Source organism: Coregonus lavaretus, assembly GCF_964263955.1.
Source record: "Coregonus lavaretus genome assembly, chromosome: 29".
NCBI classification, from domain to species: domain Eukaryota; kingdom Metazoa; phylum Chordata; class Actinopteri; order Salmoniformes; family Salmonidae; genus Coregonus; species Coregonus lavaretus.
Genome location: NC_140016.1, coordinates 33,867,585 through 33,895,093, shown reverse-complemented (window position 1 = coordinate 33,895,093; position 27,509 = coordinate 33,867,585). Strand labels below are relative to the sequence as shown.

The following is a 27,509-nucleotide window of genomic DNA, read 5'->3' as shown; positions in this document are numbered from 1 at the left end:
TTGGGACCAAAGTTAGTTCTGTTCTATAGCAGAGTTACAAGACTGGTAAACACTGGCACAAGAGCTGATGACAGAGCTGACTTGAAATCTGTTCAATGTCAAATGTTAATGTACATATTATAATTATGTTATAATTTCATGTACATATTATAATTATCAAACCCAGTTTCCTCTGCAATAATGCTGCAATGTTATCAATTGCTTTCAGTAGTAACACCCATTAACATTCCTCGTTTCGGAGGGACCACAGAAAAGAGGACAAATCACAATGGATTCTTAAAATAAGATTTTTTAATATGACTTATTATCATAAAGATATATTTACACACTTTACAGAAATAGAAAATAAAAACACAAAGCTACGCATGAAAGGAAAAAATAAAATAAGTACTCCAAGAGCTAAAGCTTATATTTTATAAATTAGAAACCAAAAGTTCAAATATGTACACAGTATTTCAACCATTTCTGATACACTTGTTTTATTCATTTATTTAATTTTTGCCCAGTTCAACATCAAAACAGAGACAGGGACTGTACATTTGGCCTGGTGAGTAATATGAGCACATACCTTCGACAGTAGTAAAGAAGTTCAGGTGTAATACATTGTCTTTTTAACTGCAGTTTGCTTGTGACCTAGTAAGTAACACTGTTGCAATGGCATGTAAGCCTACACACTCTGGAGCTCCTTCAACTACTCTGAATGGTATTGATGGTGGACCCAGTTTGCCATGTAGATGGAGAACATTGTCACAATCAATGGGAGGAGGGACATTCTCTATTCTGGGGTATGAAGGTCTCATTTGAGGCAGCGAGATAATGACAGATCATGCTCATCTCCCACGGGAGATCAAATCTAGTTATCCTTTGGATTGTCCCGCCTGTGGAAATGTGTGACTGCATCGGGATTGAATCTTAGCCACTTGATCCTGCAGATACCCCCACTCTGTGTGTGTGATATATGAAGGGCTTAGATGCATAAAGTAAAACCATGGAATGTATTGCATGCTAGCTAAGTCGTTTTTCTTTCTCCTTGGTGGGTCGTGTTATGTTTGAAAAGGGTTTTTTACTGTAGCTTGTCAAGAGCTGAGAGAAAGTGACAGCGACATCAAAGATTAAAAACCTAGTGGTTTTGATTGACTCTTTGTGTGGACTGCCTAAAGCTAGAGCGAGACAGTGACCCCATGGCTAAGCTCTAGTTTTCATTACTAGCTGCCAGACTCCTTTCTCCACCAGTCATACACATTTATCCCTCCACTGCTTCCTACTCCATACACACTCCCAGCCAAGTGCACATTTCTAAAAGTGGGAAATGAGCTGAACACAAATGTGATACGTTCTTCTCGGAACAAACAAACCAGTGAAAACATGCTAACATGTGCATAGGAACATTACTCAGGCCTTGTGATGTAACAAAGAAGAAGATTGAGAGGAAACAAGATGAGAGGATGGGAATCGTTTCTCTTGCGTAAGCTTTGCTGGAAAAGACCATTAAGGAAAATGTATTGGTTTACCATTTCAATTTGAGCCTGGATGTGCTTATCCTTCTACACCACAAGCTCCATTAACCTAAAATGCATCGGAGGGCTGTGGGGTATGTTTTATAGGAGAAGAATGCGTGAAGCTCTCACCTGTCCACGACATATTGTACTGCAGACAAAATGTTATATTATTGTTTACGACCACAAAATATACAGCTGTATTCCACACTGTATTTAAAAAAAGTAAGCTTTGGACAACCAGCTAGACAAGAATCAGACGACCAAAAATTGTCACAATACACTGGAAAGCCATTTTATACCAAGGGTTTTCAGGGTTTCTTTTTCCAGCAGCATAATGGAATTGCAAAAGTGCAGCCTTGCGTGCCCGTACAAAGAAGTCTTGGAGCAAAGCCAGGTGATTGATATTTGGCTTTGGAAGTTTGGATCCAACTGATAACCATCATCAGGGTGGACTAGCAGTGATTTAGGCAGTTTGGGGAGACCAAGACTCAAATTGTACTCTATACATGAACATTGGGTTTGCATTTGGAGGGGCAGCTCGGCTGGTGCAGATGGTGGGGATACATTCATGAAGAATAGTGCGGATACAGACATTGCCCTGCTCCCTTAACACTAGCTTCTCAGACCGGAAAATAGTGATTTTAAACCTATTATTTTGAGCCAATCCAGCCCAACTCTTGTGGCTTAGAATACCCATCCCCAGCTCCTATCTCCCTACTAGCTATCTCCCCCCATTATAATACATGAGCAAAAATACTGAGCAAAAGCTGTCTTATTTCAAAGGAGCATTAATAAATGCTCTGTCTGAGAGGGTATGAAATAATCATGGTGCGACTGAAATTATGACTTCACAGTGCCCTTAAGATTGAATACATTTTTAATCAAGGTGATCTTGGCTGGGTGAGTTACCACTGTGATTTGAGATGCTCTCTTATTAAGAGTGTCTCATGCTGGGAGGCAGAGGTGCCGGGAAACTGCTTTTTAATTCTAATCTCTGGGTGAGAAATAGCAATGGGGGAAAGATAACATATTGGAAATCTTGGTTGAAACCAAGAAGGTTAAAAAATCATCACATTACAATTTCCTCTCTTGGACGCATAAAAAAAAAAACAGTCTAGTAGTGATAGCCATTATTACTGTAGTTGAAACCAGATTTGGATTAAGAGACCAACCGAAAAACAGATTTCCCCCATCCCTCCCACACCTAATAGCAAAGGCATCTGCTCTACATGTCCTAATTGTAGTATGTTACATAGTCACATAAATCAGCAGGGGGTTTAGGGTTGGAGAGGGGGAAGGGTGTGGTTCCAATCTAAACCAATTAGACAATAAGCTCAGCCTGTGAGTGGCCCCAGCCAGCCTATGGGGAGGCCCATCTGAGAGAGATTAGCCATGGGATTTGATGAACATCATGATCAAAGCCATGACCACCTGTGCTGTGGAAGCGTGAGCTAAAAAGGCAACTGTACCCAACAGAGGCATAAAGAACCATAATGACTTAGCAGGGACTGAATCTGGATACATGGCTATACTGGTGTTATACATAGGCAGGGAGAGTAAAGATACAGTATACATCAATATGCTTGTCATATATAAATGTGTGTGTTTGTGTTTCTTAAATAAATGTGCAAAATAGAGACTGCTCTGGCACAAGCTTCTATCACAGCACCCTGAGAAAAAATAAATGAAAATAGAAACAAAAAATCTAAACAAAACAGTAATATGTTCCAGTATGATGGAAAGGCATAGCACATTCCATCAATCAAAGATCTCGGTCAAAGGGTCGAAACAGCCTCGCGCTAAACAGTCAGAGAAGAGAGCACTATTGGTAGGCTGAACATGGTGGTATATTTACTGAGCTGACAGCATGTCTGCTTGAAAAGTGTTTTTGGTCTAATTTAACTGTACTCCTTGCTACCACTGCCTGTAAATGGGATTTTTCTTGTTGTCTAGAAACATATCATAATGCATATGTGTCAGTGTTATCGAGACTTCAAACAAGAGGTAATGTGTTTCTCATTTCTCTCTTCCTTTCGTTCCTTCGTTCCTGGCAGCATTGTGGAGTACTTTATTATTTGGCACTTCATTAAAAGGCAAGGGAGTCTGTCGTTCAGAGAGCAGACCAGACCACCCCTGCCAGTTAACAGTCGTGTAGAGAAGCTACAGGGGGCTTCAGAGTGGCAAGGAGGCTGAGGATTGGGAATTGGGATCAGAGGACTCTTATCTCAGGTGGGACACCGTGTCTGTAACGTTGGGAAAATTGCTTAACCCCCCCGAGGTGGTAATGGGGTCAGTAACATGTAAAGAGCTTTGGATTAAAGAATCTTTCAGGTGAAGGAATTATCATGATGCTTACAGCAGATTGTTTTGACTACGTGCTGTTTCGAAATGTAAAATGGAATCCTCACTTGGGTCCAATTTTTGTTTACTTCACATCTTCTGCTGAAATGATCATGAAATAAAAGGGATAATGATTTGATCCTTTCTCTACTTTCTGAAAGGAAAACCTTGGATTGAGTTTTGCTGCAGACAGGTGAGAATGTCTTGAGTGAATTTGCTAACCTGGCTTTAATGGATCTGCGAAACATGTTGTAGAATAAATGCAGTCAACTTGTGGAACTCTGCCTTTCCTCACTATCACCACCCGTTTACTAGTAAAGCCAGAAGTAGTTACACGGCAATGGAACTAATGGCTGTGGTCACCTTGGATCTGAGAGGATGGGAATACCACACCATGGAGAAGTGACTGACACTTTAAGACTAAGACTGTTTGGAACCAGGCTCCCTGTCAACCACACATCATGCAAAGTGTGCAACACCGACGAGACCAGCTATGACAGGGCTCTAGAAAGCAAATGATAGAAAACACTTGGGGGAGGAGACAGAGATAGGGAGTGAGAGAGAGAGAGCGAAATAGAATCTGATAGCTTGGGCTCAGTACCCCCCACCCCCCCTTTCCCTGCCCCCAATTCTTCTTAGAGCTGAGGGTGAGTGGCTTGTCCTGATTGTTTTGTGGACAGAGAAGAGTTGCTTGAAGAACCAGCAGGTGCTATGGGACATCACTCTTCAGGCTGGGCAAGCGTAGGCCCTTCATTGCAAGGCCCCCCAAGGCAAAGGAAGAGCATAGAAATCAGAACTTGGGGGTGGGCGCTCGAAGCAGTGCCTGCAAAACAAAAACAGAGATGACAAAAGTGACATAAATCCAGTGAAATGTTCATGAACATTTATGTGAGTCATGCAGCCATTTTATTTCCCCCTTACAATAGAATGCCCTCTAGGATTCAGGGTTGGTTGGTGTACTTTTCACAACATTTGTTCTTGAGTTAAATAATGCAATGTTTGATTGGAAAGTAATGTCAAATCAAATTGAATCAAATCGCCCTCAAACACAAAGATATAACCAGCTGATTCAAACTCAAAGATTGTAGTTTACTGTCTGAAGGGAAAAAATGAAAAATAATTACGTAAACCATTGTGGAAACGAACACTATTTGTTTCTCTTGTACTATGCTTACGGCATTGGAGAAGTTCCTGTCAATGGGACAATCTTTTATCTTTCCCTGGCCTTTTATGTTTTTTGTTGTATGATAATTCAGAGAGATTCTAGCTGGCTAGTGCTCTCGGTGAACTTTGTTGCTCGACAACAGGGTTCATTGATTGACGAGAGCCTGCTCTTGTTTCTAGATGGCATATTTCTGTGGTTTTGTAATGCCAGTGCAGTGATGTGAATCTGCTCATCCTCTGGGTTGTTGTTTGTGTCTGTACTCTGTTGTTTATTTTCTCTGTGGTATGATCTCAGTATGGCAAGATCTTCTGAATGTGTCAGGGGGGCAAAGTGCAGATTAACATAAAGTGTAGCGAACTCTATTCTTAGGGCAGAAGAGTTATCATTAGTTGTTGCAAAAAGGTCAAGAGGCGTGGTTTACGTGAGGCAACATCAAGATTTTTCCGCAAGTCTGACCGTTATCACAATCCACCATGGCAGGTGCCTGTTAGCATGCTAGCTAGCAAAGTTATTTTGTGCTAGCCATATCCAAGAGGTATGATGAATGAGTAGATGAGAACTTTTGAATAAATTAATAAAAACATTTCAGCTTGATTGTGAGCTTGCTAACTAGCAATACTTACTCCGAATAAGCATATTTAGCTAACAGTAGGAGTCATTTGCCCAAGCTATCTCACATGGAGACTCCCTAAGGCACTGTTGAAAACATGCTTCTGATGCAATACTGTTGTTCTAAATGTTCGTAATCCTGTAGCACCTCTTCAGCTCGGAGACTCAACAGGATCTCAAAGGGATGACCCGGGTCCCAGTCTCTTCTCTAATATTTCCACACATCTTGGTTTGTGTAATGTGCTAAAAGTCAAGTTCACCTCCCTCTTGCCTGAGGTGTCAGAATATAATGGATGAGCTGCCTTTGACACTGAAATGGAGGGAGGTGGAGGTTGTGGTTCTGGTGCGGTTTAAGTGGAGTGATGGATATTGTCAAGTGAAGCACCTTCCCTACTCATAACGTACACTAATTATGGCCAATTATAACTTGGATCCATAGTCTGGCATATTGAGAAATCTATTTTTTCTCCAACTCGTGCCTCCGGTGAACTCGGTTGAGCTTAGATCTTTCCTCCGGGGTGAAACAATGTGCTGCTCCAGCTTTTTCTCAAGACATGCTTCCTACCATCAGAAGAAGCACAGAAAATAAAGGAGGAGACATGAACAAAGACAGAGCGGTTTCAATGATGCCTGCCGGCTATATCCCTGCTGGTTATCAGGCCTCGTGAAGAGATAATTCCCAGACTGCACTCAGCTGGGGGAGAATGACTTATATATTCTCTGGTTCAGTTGAACATGTTGATAAAAGGAGGTTCTTCTTTCTAAAGGGCTTTGATGGTTTTATCATGGGATCAATGGAGGACAGTAGACAATGCCATCCTCCTATAGGGTATTCTAACTTTCTCAACATTCCAACCAGGGCAAACTAATGGATTGATTGGCATACTGGTCAGGTTGAGCTAACTGGCATGCCTTGTTATGAGGATATAGGACTTTGCAGGGGAAAAGCTCTAAATGAGGTGAACTATGAACTTAGCAAGGCGAGAGGAGCCAGAGAGGGAAGTGAACAAAAATAAAAATCTTTGTCTTGTTGTGATTGAAGTGCTGTTTGTGGTGAAAGCACTGAGCCAGTGAGCCGTTCTCTTTTATGGAGCACCACCAACTTCCTGAGGCTTCCTTCATTGTGCGGCCGCCATTCTGGCACTGGAAATAAGCCATTGACTGCTCAACACGCAGAGAGAATGCTAAAGAATTTTGGGCTGTGCAGAGCATTGAACCTTCGAGGTCCTGGGTTGTCCCAAATCATGTGTGCCTTGTTCCTTGCTTGCACCTTTGTGCCGCTGCATCTGAAGTTCCCTTGGGCTCGGAGAGGAAAGTCAAAATAATTATCTCTCTCCAAAAATGCTACAAAAAACAATAACAGTTCATAATTCGCTATAGATTGTAAAACCCATGTGGGGACTAAAGAAAGTGGAGCTTCTCACCTTCTAGGGCTTTTATCCACTTCCCTTTTAAACTGATTAAGCATGCCTTTAGGGGAATGACACATCTGTCTCATCCCAAGCAGCCTCGTCTATTACCGGGATTAATTTATGTCAGGCTGGCGTTGTGTGGTTGGCACCTCCTGCAGGGGTATAGTATCCTGCCAAGCTGCCCCTGTCTCTCATGGTGTCTGGGAGAGATATGTGAATGGGTCTTGGGTTCCTCAATTCATGGCAGTTCATGCACATGCCTGGGTGAATGGCCCTCCATTCAAGACCATCATGGTAGATCCTAACTTCTCTAGTAGGTCAACAAGTGCACACGGAGGGTTTAGAATTACAGCTCTGATTATGTATATTTAGCAAGGGTACTGAATGTCTGCTCAGATGCTAGCTGTGGTGTTGTGTAATTTTCATGAGTGCTCTTTCTCCCGTAAAACCTGATTGGAGTTAATTGAATGACACAGGGTATGCTTTTGTAATAGCGTTGAAAATTGTGTGCAGACAGTGCCGGTAGAAGGTGAAAAGACAATATTTTCACACATTTTGGGATGAAAGACGTTTCACACAAAGCCTTGTTTTTCTTGACGGAAAGTCAAATATTATTTCATGTGAAAGATACACTACTGTGGCACTGCTACGAACAAAACCCCACTAAGTATTATCTTTGGTAAATGGTTTTAATTGACATTATCAGATTGAAGGAAAACGTTTGTTCCTCTAGAGTTGACTAATGCAGTATAATCGACCTCCCTCAAAAAGCAATATATTAGGTTTCACTGTGTAAACAACACTTCTGGAGTAAGATGAATACATTAAACCAGTAGGCTTTGTCTGTGCCAACAATAACGTCCCTGTGTTGTGGTTGAGTTGAGAGGGGAGGACGTGATAGCCATTTACAGATGTCCTTTTCTTCCTGTTACAGTTGGACTTTTCCACACACTGTCTAAACATGCTGAGTGATACGTCCAAGAGAGATCAGTCATGAAGACTGGATCTCACACTAGACCTCAGTTTTCATAATCAGTCCTGATGACCAGATAAAGGTTAAGATACTCTCTTGAAAGGGAATGAACTTTGGCAACAGGGGCCAAAGTTGATTCACTGATGGCCTATGCATGAGACGTGTGGTGCTGTATGGAACTCACCTTGCTCTAGAATGGCATGGGCCCCTTGTGGGAGAGACGAGGTCGTGGGCGTCTCCTCTTCCAGCCGGCCGGTCTGTGGCTCTGGCCACCCCTGCCGGGGTTCTGCTGGACCAGCCTTCTCACGCCGCCCGCCTCTTCTAGTGCTGTGCCATGCTCTGTGGAGGCCATGATGGGACCTGTAAAATGACAAGAAACTCTTGTTAGCACCCCAAAATGGCCACCACTACACGTACTTTATCAATGAGTTTTGCTACTTCTGTAGGACCAGAGGTGATGCATGTTAGCACCCTAAAATGGCCTCCGTGTGCACATGTACTGTATGTAGCCTATCAATGAGTTTCGCTACTTCTATCTTCAGCTAGACTGATCCTCATTTTGATTGTGACTTCCGCAATCTCACTCTGTCATTTGTACAGAAGACACAAATATGTATAAGAGCTATAGCGGATGAGCCAATCGAAGATATGCAAAGATAACATGTGTGTGGGCCTCTCTTAGCCCACCCATGCATTGAAGTTCATCAAGTCAATGTGGTGGAACCAAAACACAGCAGATGTAGCTCGACCTCGGTGAGAAACTCAAACCGTAGTGTCTCATGTCTCTTGTGACTCACTTCAAGATTACAGATGTCTCACACACCAGGTTTGGTGAAAGTACATACCACAGCACCCTGTGTTTGACCCAAGATTACGGACAGGCTAAATAGTAGCATGCATCCCACGGGTGTGTGTGTGTGTGTGTGTGTGTGTGTGTGTGTGTGTGTGTGTCAGAGAGTGAACCCAGATGTTTCCAGTCATTTCTCAATAAGTGTGGCTTGATCTTTTGAGCCTCTCTACTCCAAATGGTTTGATCCACTTCAGTGTCTCCGTAACCTCTTCGACCTTTTTGCAAACTCTAAGACGTTCTTGAGGGAGTACAGACTTCCAAGGGATTTTTGTTGAGTAGCTTGATACCATTATATGATATTTAATGTGGGTGATCTTTCACACAACACCCATTCATTGCTTTAGTCCCATGAAATGTCAGTACTTAGCTTAGTTGGACTTTTATGTGAGCCTGTCAAAAAGATTGAATGTCTCACAGTGGAAAATTCTAGTAAGGCTTTGTTAAAAAAATTAATAAAATAAACAATTGTAGTAACTAATAGATGAACGAAATCAACTGAGCAAGATCATGGTGACTCTTATATGCAATTAATTTACAATTTGCTAACCTAATTAACTGAACAACTTGACAACCTCGTAAAACATGATGTCATCCATCAATCAAAACCCTTCCCAGCTAGCATATAACGTTCTGAGAAACATATGTTTCTTAGAGCTTTGTGAAAGCGTGGTTGTCCTGTGAGTTATTTTGCATATAATCTTCCCACAACTGGAAATGGTGCAGGATAGTTGCTTGACTTTGGAACATTCTCAGCACATTTAAGGAACTTGACAAAAAACGTAATTTTCTTGGTATTTCATGACTTTAACAGAACGTTTCCCAAAAGTTCAAACATGGTTATATTTAATAAAAATGTTGGTAATGTTCTAGAAATGTTCTCTAACTGGTTGGACATTGGGAATATTTCAGAGAATGTTAAGAAACCTTTCCAGAAAAAAACACAAGAAAACTTTAGTAACATTCAGAGAACATTCTAAGAATGTTATTTTAGAACATAAACATTCCGTTCTCAGCATCAACAAAACTGTCTATCCTCTATCTTGTTAAGTGTGTTCAGCTGTGTTGGCCACGCTCAGTAATTGGCCACACCTGATCTTAACCCTTTACACTAACCCATTACACTTGCGGGAATTGGCCTATATGGATACAAGACTGACACAAGACTGAATCCAAACATTACACAGTTGATTTTATGTGCATTTTACATAAAACATGATAAGACACAAATATGACAAGGGTTTCAGTGAGAGGTCAAACCGGTGTCTCCAAGTGGCCACACACCTCTCCAAAGTGTGCACCGTTCCTAAGTAATTTCAATGCACTTTTGTGACTCAAAGAAGAGTCTTCAACTAAAAGGTGCTTTTTTGAGCTCTCTTAGCTGTGCCGTTGAGGAACTAGAGCAAGCACACTTGTAGTTGTTTTGTTTGGAACACAGCCCTGCATTCCCGCCATCACACAATTACTGTTGTTGTTTACACAATCCAAGAACAGTCCATTATAAATTGCAATCTGAGTCAGGTGGACGTAATTTGAATGCTTGTTCTATTGCCAACATGACTAGCTAAATTGTAAAATGCGATCTTACAGTATTAGGGTTTCACAAGGCAATTCAGAGAAGCAGATCGTAATTTTGGAGTCATGAGTGCATTCAGATGCATGGTCCGCAGCAGATTTTTTTCACAATACAACAAACAGGCTCATTCTGTTCAGGACAACCCAGGGTATAACGCCATATTATCTTGTAACTGTACATCAAACATAGTGATCATAAACGTTGACCCTGTATATTACATGCATTTTGGAAATTTGAAGTGCACATTTGGCTGTGTTTGGCTTACTTTCAAAATACATTCAGTCCTCTTAATTTACAGCATTTCCCTCACTCAGACAAAAATATTTGCAAATGTTGCCAAATTAGTGGGAGGGATGGGGGCAAGTTCAGGACAGCTGTCAGTCAAAACCCACACAGAGCTGTGAAGCGGAGAACCAGAGCTCTGACATCATGTATGGCATGTTACTGTACAGCCACTGCGTTCCAGTTTAGGCACTTATCAGTGTTCAAATCTGCCATATTCAACCTGTATACGGGTACGAGTGTAAAGGGTTAATGAGTGCTTGTTTCGTTTGAAATGTGGCCTATATGAATAAAATGAACAGCTTTGTATGGCGCAGTGGACTCATCCCATGGATAGAGAACAATCTCACTGATGCCGTGTCTCAATAAAAAATACGTGTTTGCATGATTCATGCCTAAGGAAATTAATTTCCATGTGTCTTATCTGTGATTGGAGTTTAAAAAAGTAGATCCAAAATAACCTAGCAGTTGTTATTAAAAGTCTTATTGAAATATTCAGTGAAAGTTATTCAAACACCTCCAACTAACCTATAATTTCCATTCTCAGACCGTTAATAAAATCTCCCAGGAAAACCTTCAAGGAACCATAGTAAAACGTTCTTAGAGCCTCCCCTGCAACCTAATAATAAACATTCCCAGAACAGGCGAAATGTTCACTTCTGTTTTCAGAACATTTTAAAATCGTTCTGTTTTACCAGTCAGGAAACGTCTGGTTTCATTCCCACAACCAATGTGAAACGAAAAACATATGTTCCCAAAACTTCCAAGGAACCAAATGTGCTAGCTGGGTTATTTCCAACACAGTGAATTTTTTTGGATTTTAAATCTAAGCTACACTTTGTCCATCAGAATTCGTCACACATTTCCATTCTCAACTTCATGTCTGTCCGAAACCAAAGATGCGTCTCCGTTCCTAAAAGAGGCATCTTTCGCTGAGAGACACATAAATACCTTTCCTGAAAAATAAACAACAATTCCCATTAGGCTTTTCCTGTCAAAAACCAAAGTGAAATCATTCACATGGGGTCGTGACATTCCAGGCTCTTCCCATGGGAGAGAGTGGAACCATTTTTAGAATTCTCCTGGGAAGAACCTTCCTTGGGTTTTATGTCTTCTCCTAGACTGGACAACTCATCCACATCCTCCCAAAGAGGTGGGAAAAGGAGCGGAGATACTTAAGGGCTGCAATAGAGCAGCTGTCAAAGTCATGATTACGCTAGGCTGTAGTGATTCTCCTAATTGACTAGGTTTATGGAAAGTGTCTGGAGATCATTCCTGTCTACCCATGTCTACTTCCTGTACCTAGCACATCAAAACACAACTAGAGAAAGTGAGGTTGATGAATGAACTAGCAAGGGCTGTCAGTGGGGTGGTGGATGGTGGATCGTCATCTTCTGTCAAGGAGCTTTCAGACTAGAGTTTAATTAACACCTCTCCGCTGCACACATGCGGACCCCTTCTTCAGCTGACAAGGTAAACTAATTTGAATGGGTAACAGCTTTTGCCTGAACTGAATTCAATATCCACATACCATTACAGTGAAAGCACACATATCAGCACACATACCATGTACTATGGTTGAACCCCCACTGTACTTTGACACTTGATATTAATTGATCATGTTCTAAACAGTTTAGAATTGCATTAGAATCGGGAAATAGAGAGAGCGCCACAATTTGAACGGTTTTACACAATGGTGAATCACCGTTATTGTACCACAAGGCAAGTGTTTCATTTTCTAATGTTTTCGATGTATATCCCCATGAAATGCCTGACGTCTCAAGTTCCATTTCCTGGGCTAATCTTCTTCTGGGCACATACAACATATTTGCAGGAAACAGTGGGCTAATTCCTTTGCACCGGGGAAAAGGCTCTGTTGCATATTTCAGCATCTAAAACCCATATTCCCCCCCTAGGCACTCTAATCCATGTATTATCCTCTTGTTATTGTACCAGATAGAGAATGAATGAGGGAAGTTTACACATTAAATTGGCGTTCAGCTCATTTCTTTCTAATCTAGGGGGTTTAACTAGTCTCCATATGTGAACCCCCCCGTAATGAGCCTACAGTGAATTACCTCTCAAACAGTATAGAGAACCAGAAGCCATGAGGCCTGAGTCCAGACCATGATAATTCTGACAGTGCAACCATTAACCAGGCAACTCACCCCCCCAACCCCCCCCCCCCACCCTACTACGGCTGATGTGTGAAGGCTGTGCTGTTAAAACTGGCACTTTGACATATGAGCACACGCACACACACAAACAATATAATTACACCTGGGCCGGCTGTGCTGAACACAACTCATCACCCGCTTCTCTCTCCTCTCTGGGTTGCTCAGTCTGTCATAACCCGGATCTGTAATGAGACAATTTAGATGTTTCCTGCCACGGCGAGCTGTCAGCCACTGCTCAGCGCTGAGTTCTTAGGGGAGCACATCTCTTGACAGATCTCAGCCCTACCTCCCGTCTGGCCACAGGAAAGAAAGGTATAATGAAAGCTGCTAAAAATAAGCCAGGGCTCAGTGATAAGACTGGCAGTTATGGATTGACTCTTCCCACCAAGAGAGAAGGTATCAAGCTGGGCCAGACATGATATAGCAACTTCCAGTTCCAGGCATGTATCTTTAGCCATATCTGGATAGATGGGATGAGAGTGCAGCCATCCAAATTACATAAGACCATGTAATTGAGGCCCAACTCAAAGTAGTAATTTGTTAATGCACATTTCATCTCCATAAACAAAAAAAAACATTCACTATCTTATTGCTGTGAACTTGGATCCAGCATATGTAGCATCCCATTTGATATTTCCCCACTGTGGTATTCCCATATACACTACCAGTCAAACATTTGGACACACCTACTCATTCAAGGGGTTTTCTTTATTTTTACTATTTTTTACATTGTAGAATAATAATCAAAACGATGAAAAAACACATATGGAATCATGTAGTAAACAAAAAAGTGTTAAACAAATCAAAATATATGTTATATTTGAGATTCTTCAAATAGCCACCCTTTGCCTTGATGACAGCTTTGCACACTCTTGGAGTCCTCTCAACAAGCTTCACCTGGAATGCTTTACCAACAGTCTTGAAGGAGTTCCCACATATGCTGAGCACTTGTTGGCTGCTTTTCCTTCACTCTGCAGTCCGTCTCATCCCAAACCATCTCAATTGGGTTGAGGTCAGGGGATTGTGGAGGCCAGGTCATCTGATGCAGCACTCCATCACTCTCCTTCTTGGTAAAATAGCCCTTACACAGCCTGGAGGTGTGTTTGGTCATTGTCCTGTTGAAAAATAAATGATAGTCCCTCTATGCCCAAACCAGATGGGATGGCGTATCGCTGTAGAATGCTGTGGTAGCCATGCTGGTTAAGTGTGCCTTGAATTCTAAATAAATCACAGACTGTGTCACCAGCAAAGCACCCCCACACCATAACACCTCCTCCTCCATGCTTTACCGTGGCAGATACACATGCGGAGATCATCCGTTCACCCACACCGCGTCTCACAAAGACACAGCGGTTGGAACCAAAAATCTCAAATTTGGACTCCAGACCAAAATACACATTTCCACAGGTCTAAGGTCCATTGCTTGTGTTTCTTGATCCAAGCAGGTCTCTTCTTCTTATTGGTGTCCGTTAGTAGTGGTTTCTTTGCAGCAATTCGACCATGAAGGCCTGATTCACACAGTCCCCTCTGAACAGTTGATGTTGAGATGTGTCTGTTACTTGAACTCTGTGAAGCATTTATTTGGGCTGCAATTTCTGAGGCTGGTAACTCTAATGAACTTATCCTCTGCAGCAGAGGTAACTCTGGGTCTTCCATTCCTGTGGTGGTCCTCGTGAGAGCCAGTTTCATCATAGCGCTTGATGGTTTTTGCGACTGCACTTGAAGAAACTTTCAAAGTTCTTGAAATGTTCCGTATGTCTTAAAGTAATGATGGACTGTGGTTTCTCTTTGCTTATTTGAGCTGTTCTTGACATATTATGGACTTGGTCTTTTACCAAATAGGGTTATCTTCTGTATACCCCCCAACCTTGCAACACAACTGATTGGCTCAAACGCTTTAAGAAGGAAAGAAATTCCACAAATTAACTTTTAAGAAGGCACATCTGTTAATTGAAATGCATTCCAGGTGACTGCCTCGTGAAGCTGGTTGAGAGAATGCCAAAAGTGTGCAAAGCTGTCATCAAGGCAAAGGGTGGCAATTTGAAAAATCTCAAATATAAAATATATTTTGATTTATTTAACACTTTTTTGGTTAGTACATGATTCCATATGTGTTATTTCTTAGTTTTGATGTCTTCATTATTATTCTACAATGTAGAAAATAGTAAAAATAAAGAAAAACCCTTGAATGAGTAGGTGTGTCCAAACTTTTGACTGGTACTGTATATGATAAGGAAGCAATATGGCAGAGATTAGATATTTCTCACGATACCGCCCCTCCTTATCTCAACATCTGACCCCAGAGCCCAGGCCCTCAACACAACCAAAAATGCAAGAAATATTGCAGCTACCGCTGCTGCCTCTCCAGACCTATCCGAGAGGGAAGTGGTGAGAGAGAGGGAGAAAGAGAGAGAGAGGAAGACTGAGAGAAGCAGAGCTGTGTCACAAACGGGCCTGCTTCCAGGCTAGGTGCCATCTATTAAGTTGCCTTTTCCAGACCCAACCTACTCGGCTCTCTCTTCCAGGCTTAAATGATCAACTTCTCTCTCGTCGGCTCGCTCATCTCATCTCTCCTTCCTCTCTGCTTCACCACACTCTCAGGCTGCCATCTATTAAGTTGCCTTTTTCACAGACCCAACTCTCTCTCTCTCTCTCTCTCTCTCTCTCTCTCTCTCTCTCTCTCTCTCTCTCTCTCTCTCTCTCTCTCTCTCTCTCTCTCTCTCTCTCTCTCTCTCTCTCTCTCTCTCTCTCTCTCATTTCAGAACCGGCCAATACACAGCGTTTCTGACAGCCCTTCCCTGTCAATGCCCCTGCAGCCCCATCACCCGGGCAGAGTTGTACGTCTCCCAGCGCTTGTCTGTCTGTCAGAGAGAGAGGGGAAGAGTAGGGAGAAATGGATGCTTGCTGTCTGGTGCCAAGTCTGTCGATCGATAGCCGCACGGGTGAATTGGATATCACATTGCCGCCTGAGACGTGGCACGCCGATGGGGGAAGCACACAGGGAATGGGGGGCCAGTATGAAAAATGTATGCACTCACTAACTGTAAGTCGCTCTGGGTAAGAGCGTCTGCTAAATGACTAAAATGTAAAATGTAATGAGGAGCACTGTTTCTTTTGGAGATAAGAGCTGGTTTGTGTAGGATGCCAGGAGGCCCACATAACATATCTCTGGCCTTGTACATTTACCAATGGCTTTAGACTTAACTCAGTCGCCAGGAAATATGAGATTAGATCTCTTTCCAGGTCCATGAGTAAACCAGCAACAGGTGAGAAGGCTGAACTGGTTATTTATGGATTGATACAGAATCAACAAGGTTCCTAGTGTGTCACACTGAAATTGAATCCTTGCTGTGTTAAATTTTCTGTGCATAACAGTGAATTAATACACCGTTTCAACTAATCTTATCTGTTTCTTAACTGGAATAGTCTTTGCTCATTGCTCAGCTACACTGATTATGAATCAGTGCACTGTCTCATCGATTAACTTTCACGGTTGGCAGAGCGATTGGAAAACATTCCCTCTCGCTCGTTTTTCTCTCTTTCTTTGTCTGTCCCTCTATCCCTCCTTCCTCCTGCTCCTCCACACCCTACATATTGCTCTCAGTTCTCCCCTTCCATGAAGCAGAGGATGAGGCAGTCTGAGAGGCCCTTAATGTGTAAACAAGCAGCTGCTACAGAGTGGAAACGAGAGTATCGGACTGGAACTGGGCTCTGCTCTGCAGTAACCATGGCGAGAGATGAGGGTGGAGGACATGAGAGAACAGGAGAGAAGAGAGTGGAGGAAAGAGGAGAGGAGAACAGAAGGGGTGAGACCAGAAGGTAAAGGAGAGAACAGGAGAGAACAGAAAAGAAGAGAACCAGCAGCCTTGCCTGGTAAAACACTGGCTCCAGTGCCTAACCCAGTGCCTCGCCGCTTGATGCCACCTCTTCCATGGGGCATCATCAGGCTCATAATTGATGCTGGCAACGGCTAAGTGCCTCATGTCACAGGTGACGGGATGTGATAATGAGCTCCATCGATTCAGACAAAAACCTACTGAGCCAGAGGCCCATGTTCAGTGCAATTTACAGTACAGCATGTCCCTTTTCCATGGAAGTAATAACCACTGTAGAACAGCCACTTCTGTTTCATGGTAGTCCACTTAGCTGAGGGAAGAGCCATCTTCAGTGAATGTGCGACAGCAGTTCATTATGTGTATGTAATATCATCAACATCATCTTCAGCATTTTATACATAGCATTGTATATACATAGTTTGTAGCTGTATATACAGAAAATGCAGACAGTTTGCTTTGTACCGAATCACGTGCATGTGCCTGGGTAATCCTTATGGGTAACACAGCTGGGGAAGTGTTTGCGTGAGAGTAAGAATAAATACCCTAGTGAGTGTAGCTATGGTTATTAGTGTGACGTAAGAGGAATGAGCCCACACTGTGTCCATCACATGCTTCCTTCATTCACTAAAATGAGGCATGGAGCTGCAGCCAGTGATTCCCTGTATGTTTAGCACTCCCACAGACACACTAACCTACAGACCCAGACACACACAGACACACCCTGAATACTGTGCCCAGGGATGCACCCTCCAGGAGTACATAAGGGGATCAAGAATGTTTGGGCAGAAGACATGTTAATCGTGCAAGTACATACAAGCCAACCCATTCTCCTAGCTTCGCTATTTTAGCCCTAGCATAAGCAAAGCTTCTGCTGATGCTGCTAAAGTATGGGGGTGGGTTTGCTAGCCGTCTGCTAGTCTAGCTTTCGCCTTTACATCTACCGCTACCTCAGATATGGAAATGCAGTGTAGGAAGCAGACACCCCTGCCCTGTTCAGGATTCAGAATCGACTGCTCCCATTTGGAAATGTTCTGCCTTTTGAAGCCGGAGTCTGTCAGTGTGCTGCTAATCGCATGGCTACCAGTAACTCTGGGCCTTGGCAGAAACTGGTACCAATCTCTAGCGGACTTTCAGACCCACGTTACCATGGCAGCTACTGTGAAAGGCACTCAGGGAGCAAAAAGAATGACATTGTCAGTTGGAATGGATCAGGTTTCCCAGTTGACAAATTTCAGCGCATAATTACCCTGACTGGGCAGCTTTTTTTTTTTGACCCTTCCCCATGGACGAGAGGGCTTGGGCCCTCTGCGTGTGTATCAGCCCTTTGCTTTCATGGTGAGCAGAGTGTTCCAAGCACTGTGTTCCACCGCTGCTTGGCCCTGTTTGATATGCAGCATTGTGGTGCTTGTCTGTGATAATAATGGGCTTGTGGGGGTGAAATGAAGGCTGGCTTTGTCCATAACCACTGGCTAGAGGAAACGAAAGTGCATTAAACATTGTGCCCGCTGCATGTTCCCAGCTCTAACTTAGCCCCCTTTCTAAGCTCCGCTAATTATCACTCACTTAAGTTGAGGGCTCAGAAAAATGTAAAACAAATTTCGCAGACCGCTCTGTTTCTGCAGATGTCCCTTTGAGCCCCCACCCCCCTTACCCCCTATGTCGGATGTGAAGTTGCAGCCCTTTGAGTGAACTACACATGCTCCCAAATTAGCAAGAGTGTTTTGTGATGAGGTGTGAGACGGGGCAGCCTGCTCTGGTAGCTATGATCAGAGCTCTGCATGTTCAAAGGGCCTGGGGCGGCGGCAGCGACGCTGAAGGGCCAACTAATGAAGCAATGGACTCCCTCACTGGACCGCCTGCCTGCCTGCCTGCTTGCTTTCATTCATCCATCCACCATCCAACTCAATGGATTGGATTGGGTTGAATCTGTGGCTAGGAGGTTACTGCAGGTTAGGGCCTTTAAAAACAGGCAAAATCAGAGAGCCGATCATGCAAAGCATTTGAAGTGAGATATCTCCCTGAACTGGCTTCCAGGAGGGCAGCAGCCTGCTGTCTGGAAGAGGATTTAACACCCCAAATAGGAGGCCGGAGGTAGCTGTAAGCAAATGGCGTTTTAGACCTGGATATTCCAGTAAGCAGTAGTGGGCTGAGGCCCAGCACATCGGTCGGTAGGTAGGCTAATCAGCGGGGAGGTGAGGTGGGCGCTTCCATCCGTGTAGCCTTAATCTGCAGAGACAGCATGGCAAGGGCAGAGGGATCCTCCAACCGCTCGTTTCCATGGGCATGCTAATCAAATGTGAAGCGCTAGCACTAGCCCCTCCCCTCTCTTGTGTCATCACTGCCCCCCTGCTGTGAACCCACGTGCCCTCTCCCATGTTATAGGGGAGGTGTGTGTGAGTGTGAGGTGCCAAAGGTTCACTGCAGCTCTGCTACTTTAGGGATCAGTGCCTCTCCCATAGGGTAGGATTTAAACGAAAATAGCTTCAACATTGCATCAGGCTAGGCTGTTTCTCAGCTAATGAGGGCATTTTGACGTCAGACATGGTTAGGTAAACAGCAAATGTACACATAGGTGAACAGCCAAGTCAGCTACTCTTACCTGACTGCCAGACATCCTAGTAGTAGAAGGATTTATGTCACCTGTATTTATAACAACGTTAATATAAACTTTCGAGTCAAGGGGTAATGCTATTCTAAAAGGGTTTTATATACAAACTGTGGTAGAGAGACCTGTCCCTTGGGTCACATTGTGTAATATATAAGCTTCTTATTGTGTTGTGTTGACAAATGTACTGCACATGCTAACCTGTGAGTGTATGTCCTGAAGCATCCGTGAGATGTTCCGCTGCTATTTGACTAAACTGTTTGCCTGATCGAGGTATATGTTTATGAATCCTACTTCCTGTTTTCCTCTTTCACAAACATCTGTTCATGGTCAGGGGCCAGCAAGGACAGGAGGGAACCTTTCTCTCTCCTCATCAGTAAATGAGATGCAGAAAGAGGCACTGTGGGAGGGCCAGCCCTGCACCAAAAATAGCCACTAGGAAACATAGAGAGATTCCTACTATCAGTCACAGGCAGCAGAATCGAACAGAGCTCTCCCTCTCTTCTGCATGCGTGAAATAGTCAAATATCATTAGTAAACAAACAATGCACTATGACAACTTCCTCCCGCCATGAATAATTGATTGTTTCATAAATGAATGATTCCACGTGTAGCCCACTTGGGTATAGGAAGGAAAAGGGATCTAATGGTTTCTAGTTTCATGCATTTAATTTAAATCGAGAGGTGTGGGGGAGAGAAAGGAGGTGCACCTCCACCACCTTGACTTTGTACGTGTGTCTTTGAGAGAATGAAGAGGTATAGCCGAGACAAGGATATCCTGTGGCCTAGGGCCTGGGAGGTAAGACTAAACCCAATGGGGGCACTGGTAAGTGTTCCCAAACTCTGCTAAGCCCCATCTGCACGGCCCATCATCCCAATGCATTATCCACTACTTCAGAGCTCGCATGAAACCCCCCAGTCCTCCTTATATATAACAGTACCTAACAAGTGCCAGCTGTGTCTTGCTTTGGACCAGGTAAATGGACTGTGTCCATATTGAATGCACTGTATGTGGTTTTAGCATTAATAGGGATGCCTTTGGTCATATTTTCATTCCACTCTCTTTCTGTTTTACCGCATTCTAAAGTGATGTCCAGCTGCTCCTATATTTCCAAGCATTGAATTATGGATATCTGTCATGAAAGAACGAGATGAAACAAAACAAAGTTTGGCCACAGGAAATAATGGGAAATTATATCTGTGACCACCACTGTTCAAGAGTAACATTTTGCCATTCCATGTTTTGTGTAAATTGACCGTGAAAGTAATTAAAGCTCCATTCATTCATTCCAATGACTCCAGAATATTTATTCAGTGGTTTTTGGTGTGCTGTTAATAAAAATGTCCACTCCGATCATATCACGATTGACACCCACTTTAAATGTAACACTTAATGTTTGAACAGGGAGTCATAAATCACGTTAATATTGAGCCCCTGGCGCAACTAGAGCAGCTTTTGAAAATATCTGGCTTTGATTAAGCTATTGGGTGCGAGAATGGGAGTAACTGGGCCTGGGGATAGGGATCTGGTGGTGCATTGGGGTCTGGTGGTGCTCAGAAGAGGCCTGGCTAGCACGGTGGGTAACCCCAACCATCTGCCCCAGGGCAGCATTCTCATAGCTCTCATATGAGGGAGACAGACTCAGGAACAGCTAGGGCCACATAATGGAGTCATGGTCAGGCAGAGGCAGAGAGCGTTTCAAGACCAGTTGTTTTACTACTGTTGCATGCCACCTTTTATTGCTCTTGTTCGTCCACCTGCAAAAATTTGGGAAGGCAAGCGAGACCACCAGCTGTGAAGTTTTTAGAGGCTTTTGAATATTTCAGTGTCGTGCATGGTGCTCCCCTCGCCACTGAAAGCTTACACGACCCTTGTGCTCCAAGATAGCCGCTCTCTCTCTGTCTTTCCTCTCTTTTTTTGTTCTCTTTTTCGCTCCCTGTGTCTTTCTCCTTATGCATTGGCCTACACTTCTGACCGAAGTTCTAAGTGAGTTGAATTATTCATTCTAAGGACTTCTGAATGACATTAAAGAGCCTCAGCAGCCGCATATGCCAATGTCTTGGAGCGTTAGCTCTGAAGTTTAGCCTTACATCCCTACCAAATGACTGATGATTTCCCTCCCAAATCTCTCCCCTCTCCTAAAGCAATTGTGGAGGGTTTATATGAAGTCCACTGTGAGTGGGAGTTATACCAATGTACAGTATGAAGTGGCTTATCCCAAAAAGCATGAATAAAAATCCTCTCCTTGAAGTCCCAAGACCAGACTGGTTTTTCAATACAGTAAATCACGTCTGATGTTCGCAGGCTATGGATTTTTACTAGCGACTTACGACTTGATTTCGGTTTCTCCATGTTTGTAATTAATTTACATGGCAGGCGACTGGCGAGTGCAACAAGTAGTTAGCAGTTAGTAGAGGTTGCTGATAAATAATTTGCTCTTCCTGATTTGGGGGTAAAATAATGTATCCATTCAGGATTGCCACCATGCATGTAGCATCCTACTGTAGCCAATGGTCAAACATGGCTATGTGTAGACATGCTTGCTGTCTATTGAGCCTGTCTGGTTGCCTCTGTAAACAGACAGAGCCGTGAGTGTCTCAGTGTCCTGTCTCTCAGACTAGCTGTCCACTCTTGAAACTGATGGTTTGGCTCTGATTCCCTGCCAGTGTTGCGTAGAGAGGAAATCCAGGTTATTCACAAAATAGATCTGAACATCTGACCGTGTGTGTTTGTGTCTGCATGTGTATCTGTGTGTATGGGAGAGAACAAGAGAAACGCAGCTTCAACTCGCTCGCCCCAACTAAGCTAGCCCCGTGCCTCAAAGACCCTCTGAATGATTCCCCGTAATCTCTTAATAACCTCTCTACTGCGCTCCCTCTGTCGCAATCGTTTGCCCACCATTATTATGTTATTGCAGGACATCTGGAAAAGGTTGCCTGTTTTTGTTCTCTCTAAAGCCCATATAACCACTGCAGCAGCAGCGGACAAACAACCTCCTTACATTACCAGAGCCAGTGTGAAGGAGCTGGGATTATGATTTAAGGCTTCCTGGGTACTGTTAGCATAGGTCCCATTGATGTTGTTTCACCAAATATCCTGGCTTTTCCCCGCCGCCTCCTTTTTTTTTAATTGTTGAAAAGAAACATTGTGTGGATGTAGGTGCATTAATGAGGGCCTGTATTTATTTTCTCCGGCCTCTCTGTGGCTCTCCCTGACCCAGAACGCACCACTGATGCAGCTGAGTTGGGACTATGCTGGTGCCGTATCCCGAGAACCGACAATACATCAAAGTTTAATACGGAATAATAGCATTGCTGACAGCTCGCGTGAAATTGCCCCCCTACTGTACGGCAGATGATTTCTCCCATATATAATTCCAGTGAGAGGACCCCCCCCCTATCATGCCCCCCTCACAAAACCACCAACCACCTCACCTGTTCAAATGTGCCTGGGTGTCAACCGGGAGTCAACCAGGCGGCTAACATCACACACCTCAGCAGCTTTGTGCCTTTGTGTGTGTGTGTCAGCATCTGTTGTTTTCCTCCTGTGCAACTCTCTGCGTTTAGGGATTTGGGCGGAGGTGTTTCCGTACCTATGAAAGATGGGGTTTTGATATCTCGGCTGACAGGCCTGAGAGGCCAGACTGTTTCCACAATAAGGATTGTTTACATACCAGCCCTTAAGAGTTAGAGGGGGGAGGAAGACAAGTGATCGCCTTCAGAATGAATGATGAATACCACATCTGAGGCTTTGCCTGCTCTCTCTTGCTCTCAAGGTAGAGTGTGCCTTTTTGAAGATGGGTAATTGAGGTATGGTATGCTGTTCAGGGATGGTGATATAGCACCAGCAAGGCCACTGTGGTGTCACTGAATCTACTCAGTGACACTGAAGGACTGCCGAAGGGGAGTGTTAGATTGAGGTTCTGTCGCCTGTTGCACCATGAGCTCTGACTGCCACACACACAGGCACATACACACACAGGTCCCCACCCTTTCTCTGCCTGACCACGCTAGTGCTTCAGCCTAAACACACACACACACACGCCAGAAAACCGATAACCCGGGAAAACTCCTGGTGAACTGGAAAAGCATTTGTCTCAAGATGAAAGGCTTCACACCCACTTCCTACACACAGAGCCTTCTCCCGACACCTTCCCGCGACAGCACAGCGCATATAGCAGTGGCTGGTGCTGCACAGACACAGACTCAGACTCCAGCTCGAGCTGGCAGCATCCATCTCTCCCCACACCCACTAACGCTGCAACACAGTAGCCTCCCTTTCTCCCTCTCAATGGAGACAATACTACAGTACCAGCCAGGGAAACAGGCAAGGAGATAGAGCAGATACAGGCAGCATGTCCTGAATGACGTTGTAGAATAATTTGAATAAGCTTTTGTGAGCCCACACAGCCTCTTTTCCTCCATCATCAGAGCACAGAGAAGTGAAAGCGCGGTGGTGAGCTCTCGGGCGTGGAACATGGTCAGGCACACGCAGGGGCGTGGAAAACGACACTGACCGTAATGCAGGATAATTGCTTCCCATTTACACGTGTGGCCAAGACAAAAATAGCATGTCACACCATAATGAATGCAACGCTCGGAAGCATGGGAGACCTGAGCTCTCACTGCTGCACCTTGCAGTTTTATACACCAAGTGTGGCCAGCACACCTCACAGATGTATATACAGTCAGGCACATACTGGTAGATATACACAGAGAAACAATTATGTACACGCACATGCTGACCAGAGGTGGTTAATAGATAAATGTCAATCCTCATAGAAGTAGCTAGAAGCATTGAACCAAGACCCACTGTTGTGTTTTCACACTCCACTGTTACCTGCACCACATCTGCAGGCTGGCCAATGGTCAACTAACTGACCCCCCCCCCCCCCCCCCCCCACCCCTGTCACAGCACTAAAGGCTCCTACTCCCATGACCCACCACTGAGAAAATACCTCTAGATACTATTCTCCTGGTTCATTGTGGCTTGTTGTAATTAGTACGCACAGATATTCTCATTTCACACTGGAGTCCAACACAATGGCTCCAGAGCTGCGGCAGCACTTTACGGAAATGTACTGTGACAAAGCAGCACAAATTGAGCTCTTCAAGAGACCATCCATCCATGCAACTGGGATTATGTGCCTCCCCCATACACATCCTAAATACAATCATCATCAACACCACACCAAATGAATCAGAGAGTTGGATTACCATGACAACAGGCATGCTGTTGCTATAATGTAGTTATAACAATACACTAATACAGTATAAATGCATTTAGTAAGGTGGAATTAGTATTGTACAACCAGTTATGCCTCTACCAGCTATGGTTGATTTAATTCCCCACACTACCTTGCAGTAAATGTGCTATGCCATGTCCACTGTCCATTTCATAACAGTCCCAACAGTCATATAGCAATACATCCTTGACAACAACTCAACCACAGCACTCAGCATAGACAGCAATGACCATCAATAAAAGCCCCTAAATATTTCATATCAGTCACAATCTCTGCTGTCCCTCAAGCTGAATCAAGTGAAAGCATATGACCATTAACCAATAGCATCTTATAAACTTCAATACAAAATACAGCCCCCAGCAACAATAACATGAAAACCACTGCACTGCAGTACTGTACACAGTCAGGTGCTGAACTGATATTCCTTCCATTTTAGTGGCACACAAGGCTAATCACATTGGGTAACTGATCAACTACAGCTGCCTTGGCCGAGCCTTAGGGCCAATAAAGAGGGAGAAAATAGAAAGCGTAGGGAGGCTACAGGCAGAAGCCCGAGCGAGCCCCGTACTCACCAGCACTGGCAGAACACAGCAGAGACACCAAGAGCACAATCACCAGCGTCAGGATCTTCACATTCATTTCTGCGCTCCCCTCTGGCTCTCCGGTAGTCGCTAGCTGATATACTGTAGTGGTGTGTGTGTGTGGATGGGAGGGAGGGAGGGAGAGAGAGAGGCAGAGAGAGCGACTGAGCGAGCAAGGGAGAGAGAGAGAGGGAGAGAGGAAGACTGTTTGCTTCTCTCTGTGTGTGTAAGAGTGAGTGTGCGCGTGCCTCTGTATGCACCCTGGTGTGTTTGTGTGTGCCTGGGAGTGTGTGTGCCTGGCTGCCTGCCTGGTGCGTGTGTGTATTTCTGTATGTGTGTGTCTAAATGCGTATTTGTATATCAGTGTGTGACAACGCCACTCCAAGACTGAAGGCACGTCTTTATCTGAGCTCTCCCACGGAGGTGTGCAGCTTTTTGTTCCTTTTCAGAGAATACGGCAGCCGGTGCCAAGTTCAGTAGAGCTGTGAATGTGCTGGGAGTCAGCTTGCAGCTTGAAGCAGGACTGTCTGTCTGTGTGTGCAAGTCCTCTGTTTGCCTTGGATAACAGGAGCCCAGTCGGTCATGTGGCTTATGTATCATTGACTCTGTGGGTCCTTGAAAAGGGGGCCTCCCCACCCCCAATGTTGCCCCCCCCCCCCCCCCCCACACACACAAACACACACATGGACCCTCCCACTAAAGAAAGAGAGGGAAGGAAAGGCAGGCGGGGGTTGGGAAGGAGGAGTGATGGGGGGTGTCCAGGTTTATCATAATAACCAAACACATGCTCTTGTTGAAAAAGTAGTCTTTGAATGTAGCTCACTTATATTATTCTCTGTCTAAAACTCCAGTCCTTAGAGACTAAGGGCATGGTGTTAAATGTTTTGTGGTATTTCAAGTCAGTGTCCGTGACATTGGGAGTACCCGGAGGAAAAACTTAGCAGACTCATTGGCTTGATCCCATCGCTTGAGTTGTTTGTTTCACTGACTCTGAGTCATTTGTTTGGTTTTGTTTCCAATGTTTTATTCTTTGGTGAACAAAGCAACCAGAAAGCTACCCTCCCTGTAAGGCTCTGAAATAAATTCACTTGTTTTTTCATTTGTTTATTAGACGGTAAACAGGAAAGGTTGCATTTCTTGTGCTGAATTGTGAGAACTATCCGTGGGACCACTACAACTGTAACAAGTACTCTTATCGGCTTTGTCCATAGATAGGAGGAATAGTTTGTCACATCATGTTGAAGGCAACCTGTTTCGCTATCGTTGTTGGAGCAATAAGTACCCCACAAGACATGCCACCAGAGGTCTCTTCACAGTCCCCAATTCCAGAACAGACAATGGGAAGCCCAGTACTACATAGAGCCATGACTACATGGAAATCTATTCCACATCAATAACTCATGCAAGCAGTAACATTTGATTTAAAAAACTGATAAAATGACATCTTATGGAACAGCGGGGACTGTGAAACAACACAAATATAGGCAGAGACACATGCATACACACACACGATAACCTACGCACTATACACAAACGTACACATGGATTTTGTGTTATAGATATGTGGTAGTAGAGTAGGGGCCTGAGGGCACACACTTAATGTGTTTTGTTAAATCTGTTGTGAATGTATTGTAATGTTTTTAAAATGGTATAACTGCCTTAATTTTGCTGGAGCCCAGGAAGAGTAGCTGCTGCCTTGGCACCAGTTAATGAGGATCCATAATAAATACAAATACAAATACGGCTGGTTGATTTTCAAAAAGGAATATATAATTTATTGGGTAAAAACATACGTATATTTGTTCTGATCAGAAAATCTACGAAATCTCACCCTTACCCAACCCCTTTACATTTGGTTTGCACGTGTTTTCTTAGGTACACCCTTTTCAGCAGAACACAGAATCTGCAGTCAAAATATTACTGAATGATAAATGTTAGCGATCAAACAGGGAAATGGTTAACATATGTCGTAAATTGGAAACCGTAACTCATTATTTTACATTTTACTCAGGACACATTCTGTTTTTGTTTTTCATTTCAATTCCATAATTCAAAGACAAACCATGTTTGGTATAATATGTAGGTTGCTATATGGTGGTTCACATAAGCTAACTGAGGCTGGCATACAGTGCTAGAGAGTCACTAAAGGGGAACCGTGACAAATCATGGACGGTCTGCCCTTGGTCACAACCACGATACCTTTTCTATGTGCTGTCACAAAAAAAAGTGACTTTACTTCTGTAGAGACCTGAGAATGGCCCCCAGGGCCCAAACCCTAAACCTCACATAGCCCAGCCATTGCCTCTTGAAGCCCCCGTGTCCCAGGGGCCAGCATGTCCGAGCCACCCACTTGAGAGCCAA

The 27,509-nt window shown here is 43.9% G+C and overlaps 1 protein-coding gene across 1 annotated transcript; it reads right to left on the bottom strand.

Moving 5' to 3' along the window:
* Window positions 1–271: 271 nt before the first annotated feature.
* Window positions 272–25,686, bottom strand: apln (apelin). Its single transcript, XM_084147358.1, has 3 exons — window positions 25,140–25,686; window positions 8,183–8,358; window positions 272–4,662 (listed from the first exon to the last, which is right to left on the bottom strand). Exons 1-2 carry the CDS (start codon window positions 25,204–25,206, stop codon window positions 8,189–8,191), a joined length of 237 nt encoding a protein of 78 aa, XP_084003484.1. The 5' UTR covers window positions 25,207–25,686; the 3' UTR covers window positions 272–4,662; window positions 8,183–8,188.
* Between the last annotated feature and the right edge of the window lie 1,823 nt (window positions 25,687–27,509).

Bases quoted from the DNA above. Each gene is read 5' to 3' on its own strand.
- apln (XM_084147358.1), bottom strand. From the start codon at position 25,206: ATGAATGTGAAGATCCTGACGCTGGTGATTGTGCTCTTGGTGTCTCTG. The intron at 8,359-25,139 runs GTGAGTACGGGG...GTCATTTTACAG, and splicing joins GCTGTGTTCTGCCAGTGCTG to GTCCCATCATGGCCTCCACA.